We start from the raw sequence: 7,357 nt of genomic DNA on the forward strand, positions 1-7,357 counted from the left end.
TTTAAAAGTGACACATTTATACTAAGGATACATGTGTGAGAAAAAAGAATAAGCACGGGAATACAAAAATAAACATAGTAAAATTTTAATGAATACAGTATTCTGGATACAAGTAGAACATCACTAGGTAAGAACTGTGTTTGTCTTAGAAGTCTAGGCTGGTATGGATTGAGATAAATGGTTTAGGGCAGCCACTTCACTATTCACAAGTTAATCAGTGCTGACCAGAAATTAAAGCAATTTATTTTAGGTTAAGATTTTCAATGAAATTATAGGATGAATCATCTATTTAACGAGTATGTTTTAAGGTGATCTGTACTCATTTAGAGGCAGTTGGGGCAAGTCAAACCACAGAGAGCCCTCACAAAGACTAAGCACCAAATGACGAAATGTTTGTGGCTTTCGTTTTGGGCCACTTTAAATTTTATTTTGTTTAAATGTGTTTTCCATTAACATTCACATACAAATTCTTTCAGGCAAAAGTTTTAACATGGAACTTTCTGCTTGGAGATCTTGCCAACTGTTACTTACAATAGGTTTTAAGCAATGAATACTTCAGAACAATCCCAAGCCGATACTTAATTGGTTACAATTGTAAGATGCAGAGCTTTTTCTTTATAGTTTTCTGGTCCCCCAAAATTCAGTAGGGCCAAATGCACTAAATGGAAGTAGCATTTGTTTAAAAAAAAAAAAAGGCTTAAAGATGATAATGAATAAAATAACTATTTAGGCTCTCATACACAATCTTTCTAAATTTTCACCCTGTAAGAAATGATTACAATGTCCTTCAGGCTTGCTATATGCCCCACAGAATTAAACAAAACAAAACAACAAGGAATTTAACATTTCAACAAGCTAGTAACTATTTACTGTAAGCATATAGTGAAATTCTGGAAGACATACTACCATACTTCAAGAAAACACTATTAACAGGTAAGCATGTGTTGAAGAAGGCAGTTTATAAATGAAACATTACAAATCTTATGTTTATGCATACAACTTATAAAATAGAAAAAGTTGCTATTTTTCCAATAGTACAGCATCACACTAACACTATATAGTTAAGATCGAAAGTTTCTGTACACACATCCACTACACCGCCACAGCAGCATACGCCTTAGACATTTTCATTTGTTATCCAACATACGCCAACCATGGTTTCAAGGATTTGTACCAGTTTGAGCAGGCTAAAACAATCATTCTGCCTTATCTATTGAACTATGAGACAAAGTTAACCGGTTTCAGGGAACAAAAAGTTTCATAATCAGTAAACAAACATATTAAACTTCCACAACAGGATGGAAAATGCTTCTAAGGACATGATATAATCCTAAGAGGAGGATGGATTATGCCCCTAGATGGGAGTATGTGGGAATAGTTAGGAGCCTAGAGAAATACATTAAGACATATGGGACCTAAATATCATCATCAAATCAGTTAATAACTACTAGAAACTCAAATGTGAATCATTGGCTTTTCCTGTGCAACATCATCCAGTTTACTGCTTAGGACTACTCAAAACTGTTCTGCCACTATGTGTTTGCTGTTAGTGCAAATTAATGAAATAGGGAGCAATCTGAATCACATGGAATTTTGAAAAATTAGAATGATTGTATATCTAACCTTATTTTTTTGTATTCTCAAAATGCTATAAAACTCAATTATTTTCCTAGCTTCTTAGATCTTCTATCATCTTAGATAATTCCAATTAAACATGGTTGCCTGCAAATTCTTTCCAGGGGAAGTAAAAGCAGAGTACATTTTCGTTGTTTTGCTGCTGGTCTCATGTATGTGCTTTAGCAATGACAGCACTGCTCCAGGCATCTAGTGTGCTACTTCACGTTAACTAAACATGAGAAAAACTCGGAGTTCCAATTTTGACAAGCAATTTTTTTCTTTTGGTGGCAGGCTTATTTTAAAATGAAAACAAAACAAAAACCCACATAAAATCTAAAAATCATTGGGCATTTTGACAACCTGAACTAGGAACTTAGTCTGTAAAAAATTCAGACATGGGAAGCTGTTTCTGAAAAATATTACCTTTCTTATTCACTTTGGTTTTTTTTTGTTTGTTTGTTTTAATGAAGATTTGTGGTAACATGACCTCAAAGAAAATTCCAAGTCACATAGGGTATTCATGTCAGTACTTTGTAATAGAAATATATTTTATAAGTATTTTAAACTTGAATGTTTTCAAGGAATTTAAGATTCTTTTTAAAGCTCTAGTCCAAGTCTTCAGCTGTTTAGTTTTTAAAAAATATAATTTGGGTCTCCAATGGAGAGGACATAACTGGGCTAAGCTACTTTGATGACCTTACAGGATAGTGAGGTTCACATAGAGATCATTTCCTGAACATGGTTGACCTTTAACAGAATTGATTATTTCCTCACCCAAACAGTTATGCAGGATACTGCCAGATCTCCACTACCAAAATCTTGCCAGTTTTTCTAGACAATTGTTTACCATCCATGTTTAAAAACCTTGTACCACGAGAGGCAAAGCACATAAAAGTGAAAATAAGTAACTTGTTTTCTAGTCTATTTACCTAAAGTCTTACAAATCATATGGAAAAATTAATGTATAGAAAGTAATTTCCTTATTATCTGATCTGTCAGCCAAAAAGTAATTACTAGTTTTCTGTAAAAACAGGAAACTCAATCATAAAATGTCTGTTTAAATTAAAATGCCAATCTTGAAATCTTTTAACATCAAGAAATTAAAAAAAAAAGCAGCTTGCAAATTCAAGAGGGTGCTTGAAATGAAAGTTATGGTTCAAAAATTTGTTTATAGTAAGAGACTAAAATCATGTCACTGCAAAATTCCCCATGGCTTTTAGCACTGACATTGAAAGAAAGATTTTAGTCTTTTGGTCACTTGAAGCTGCTACTAAATACAATAAGTCTTTAAAAAGGGTCAAAAAAGACAGTGAGGAACTGAAGGATAACTACATCATATACACGCATAGTTTGAAATAAAGACAGTCATTTCTTCGAGGGATCTGAAGATATAAGAACAGTTTCCCACCATCCCTTCCTTTTTGAAGAGGATCCTCTAATCAGAAATAATTCCTTTAAGTTACTGTGAGTGGTGTTGCCTGGCAGCAGCTTCAATTTCCTAGGCTAGTGTTCAATCCAAGTAATTAAGTAATCTCACAAGGAATAATCATATATGGCAACAGGGTAAAAAAGCAGGGCAGTTCTTCCATGCACAAACATTTCAGGAGAAAAACCATCAATTTTAAAGATAACCATCGGGTTTCAGGTATCCTAGCACAGTCTAAACCCTAAGTTTTGCTTTACACCATTGGTGACTAAAATTAACAAGTTTTGCAGTGAGGTTTGTTTTTTTTTGTTTTTTTTTGTTTTTTTGCCTGCAACTATATACACATTGCAAAACTACTCTGCATCACATGATTTTAAATGAAATAAATATAAAAATGAACCACACAATCAACACATAACTTTAATACTCCACATTTATCTTGATCACAATGATGGTAACCTCCTTGTCAACAATCTTGTGAGTTGAGGAGTTGATTCTCATTCTCATATCCATCAGGCAGATATGCTCTCCTCAGCTGGTCTGACTTAGGTATGGAGCCTCCATTCTTCACATGGCGAGACAGGAAAGCACGGACTGCTGGGTGATCAGCCTTCTCAAGTGGGATGTTGGCTTCCAGGCACATTTTCACAAAGTCCTGGATAACACTGACTTTCTCTGTTTGCGCAGTACTGTTGCACTGAAGGGATGCAGTTAGGGGCCTCTGCTTCTTTCTCACATTCTGCTCTTCAAATTCTGCCTTCCTCTTGGTATGAGTCTTTGACTTAAGGTGGTCACTAATGGCAGACTTGCGAACATGATTCAGAACCACATTGCAAGAAGTGCAGAAGAGTTTTCCTCCATCTTCATGCAGCTCACCTCCAAACTCAGTGACTCGATCCAGGGGAGTCACATACAAAGCAGTCTTAGAACGGTTTCGAGCAGGTGGTGCTGTCACTACAAATCTTTCCATTCTGACTCTGAATAAGGTTCTTTCAAGACAAGAGAAACAAAAATCAGTGTTATAACAACAGTTCATTCAGGAAGTAATTAACAATAAAAAACAGGTATAAACATTTTAAGACTTAAAGACTTTAGAAAACTTAATTCAAATTAATAGACTGTGTGTCCATTAAGTCTTAACTTACCTGAAATATGTAAGGGAAGGCAAAACCAGAACAAGTTATTAGCAACAACTAGGTCCATTCCTTGAATTGATGAAATTCAAATAAATTAGAACTATGAAAAGAGAACTCCAACTAACCCAGATGTTACTACTTTTTAGGAAAACCTAATCCGATGTCAATATTTAGGGTATTAATTCTATTAACTCTCATTCAATGTAGATGTGTACTGAAGTTTAAAAGAGCTTCTTTTACCTTCACAGCTCTGGGGCAACTGATTTTAGGAACACAATTGTAGGCAACTGTATACAAAGTATGTTCAAACAAGTAGGCCACTAAACTGGCCTAATTCTATATGAAGATTTGTTCTGAGAAGAAAAAAATGAAGCAAAAACTGAAAAAAGAACACAGACCAACTGCAATTAACAGTAGCAACAATGACATTAAATGTTAAACCCAAGATCTAGAGCTCAAAGTAAGTCATTTTTTAATGCATATCTACCTCCACTGAGTTTTCTAAAACGTGATAATCAAGATAAGCTAAGTGCTTTTTCTAACACTTTCTCCTCTTTTTTCCATTAAAGACTAATACATTTGTTAATTATTTATTTCACTTATTAACTAGTAAGTTAGAACAAATCTAAGAAGTTAACACAGTGTCTAGTATATATGATAGGCGCTCAATCACAATTTGTTGATGGAATACTTTAAGTAAATGATTATCTTTACTATTTTCCCAAGTATTTAACTCAGAAGCAGCTTAATAATTTCTCAATTTACCCTAATAACAAATTTTTAGGATCTTTGCCAAAATTATAGCATTACATTATGGACACTGAAAACTTGAGATACCGAACAAATGTTGTCAGTGACAACCACTTGTTCTCTGGAGCCATGCCTTTGGGCTAAGCTCTGCCTATATATAAGAAATTAAAATGAAATTGATAGAATTCAAGGTGGAATTCTGTTCTCTATAAATACACTAGAGAAAAATTCCTAAGTACATTCTCAACAACTATGCTTTAAAAGTGTAATCAGGAGCGCCTGGGTGGTGGAGTCGTTAGGTGTCTGCCTTCGGCTCGGCTCAGGGCGCGATCCCGGCGTTATGGGATCGAGCCCCACATCAGGCTCCTCTGCTGGGAGCCTGCTTCTTCTCCCACTCCCCTGCTTGTGTTCCCTCTCTCGCTGGCTGTCTCTATCTCTGTCAAATAAATAAAATCTTAAAAAAAAAAAAAAGTGTAATCAGCAATAATGGAGTATTCTCTTAACCCATACTAGAGAACTCATAATTGGGTTACAGGAAATCTCTTAAGAACACTAAATTGCCAATGTGTTAGACACCTGTGGACATAAACTCAGAGATAGACTTAACGTTTTACAGAAATTCTGCAAAATATGATAAAGTTTAGGTTTTAATACATTTAATTCTATTTTTTTTCCCATTAACAAGTTATTCAATGCTTGACTCTCAAGTGCCAAATATTGTATTAGGCTATAGGTTTTCAATGGCAGACAAGACAGATATGATTTCTGCCCCAAAAATAATTAATATGAATTACCATTACAAGCTTGTACTTTAAGTCAATGGTACGTATTTTTAACTCCCATAGCAAATCAGTCAAAATTATGATTAATTTTGTTCTAAGCTAGTTGAAAAACATTAAATATCCGTGCCCAGGAATACCTAAATCTTTCGATGTGAAAGTCTTTTGTATTCAAATATTTGGATTTCAAACTTTAAAACAATAAACATGTTCATTATTCTCTGAATCGTAAAATGCTCAATCATTTGTGCTAATGTGAAAGGCCTATACATTCCAATGTCTAGTAACTTTCAAAAATCTGTTTCTGTTACTGCAGAGGCAAATATCCACCCAGTAGAGGATGCTCGACTTTACAGAGACCCGAATAACAAAAGTATTTTTCAACAGAAGGTAAAGATACCTTAAACGAGGAAGTTAAAAAGTTAAAAGCAGGAATTAGCCAACAAAAATGTAGCAGCAAATTATTTACTAGATCGAAATAAACTCAGAAGTTTTCAAGTTTAAGTGTTTACCCGATCAGTTTCCAGTTTTTTTCGTCTTGATACTTAGTTGTGAAGGGTCTCCAGCGCAAAACCAAAGACGCTTGAAATCCTGGCACTTTCGTTTGTTCAAACCCGCAGATGCTTTCAAATCAGTTTTTCAACAAGTGGTGGTGGGGAAATAGTTTCTGGGCTTGCACCCTATTTTCCCTGCGGTGCCGGGAAGTCATGCCTTTACTGTAAAACATGAAAAACAAATGGAAAGAAAAAATGGGGGAGGGGAGGGAACGAAGGGTAGATAAAAAGAAGAACAAGAACGACACAGCCACCACGGAGGTGTCTTTAAAACCGCTCCCTTTAGGTTAACTCCACACAACAAATCCGGATTCCAACGTTTACCTCAACACTCCTCAACCCAGTCCTTTCTCAGTTGTTAGCCCCGCTTTGCACCTCCTCGCGCGCCCCAGGCCCCAGGGTTCGGGAGGGGGAGGGAAAGGCGGGGCGCGGGACGTTCCCGGCGTCTAGACTCCCTCCTCCCGCGCCAAGCTCAGCACGCTGGCGCCCCACAACCCCTGCCCCGCTAGCTGGGCAGGGCCGATACCCAGCTGCCGGCCGTGGGCCCGGGAACTCGACAGCAGAGTTGGCGGCAGTCTCAAGAGAGGAGGCGGCAGACGCCTCCGCGGCGTCTGCTGTCAGGCTTCCCGTCTCCTCCCTCTTCCTCCCGCCGACAACGGCGCCCCGGCCCCGCCCCCGGCTCCCGCTTCAGGACGGAAGGCCCCGGGCCCAAAGCCCGCACCAACGGCCGGGCCCACCCTCGGCCTCCCTAGCTCCTCGGTACCGTAGGATCGGGGCCGCCGTTAGGGGAAGTGGACGAGACCCGGCCGGAAAGGAAAGGAGGAGGAGGAAAAAAAAGAGCAAGGGGGTGAGGGAGGAGGAAGACCCGCCGCCGCCGCCGCCGCCGTCGTCGCCGTTGCTCGATCGAGCCCCGCGGCGGCCGCCGTGTCCCCCGCCGCGCCCCGTCCTCTTGCGCCGCCTACGGCAAAGCTCGTAGGCGGTCCCCAGCAACCGCCGAGCAGCATTGACCAACGGACCGCGAGTCTATCAAACAGACGGCTGATTTGGCCAATGGGATTGGAAGGGTGGGCATGTGTATGATTGGCGGCTAGAATT

The 7,357-nt window shown here is 38.5% G+C and overlaps 1 protein-coding gene across 4 annotated transcripts in view; it reads right to left on the minus strand.

The window, feature by feature from the left end:
• Nucleotides 1-387: 387 nt before the first annotated feature.
• CGGBP1 (CGG triplet repeat binding protein 1) overlaps nucleotides 388-7,357 on the minus strand; it is a 9,516-nt gene continuing 2,546 nt past the window's right edge. For 2 of the 4 annotated variants that reach the window (XM_034657032.1, XM_034657037.1), the window contains exon 3: nucleotides 390-4,032. In XM_034657032.1, the coding sequence (XP_034512923.1) occupies nucleotides 3,510-4,013 (504 nt within the window). In that variant the 5' untranslated portion in view covers nucleotides 4,014-4,032 and the 3' untranslated portion in view covers nucleotides 390-3,509. The other 2 variants (XM_002926834.4, XM_002926835.4) reach the window with 2 other exon arrangements.

Source organism: Ailuropoda melanoleuca, chromosome 1 (genome assembly GCF_002007445.2).
Source record: "Ailuropoda melanoleuca isolate Jingjing chromosome 1, ASM200744v2, whole genome shotgun sequence".
NCBI lineage: Eukaryota > Metazoa > Chordata > Mammalia > Carnivora > Ursidae > Ailuropoda > Ailuropoda melanoleuca.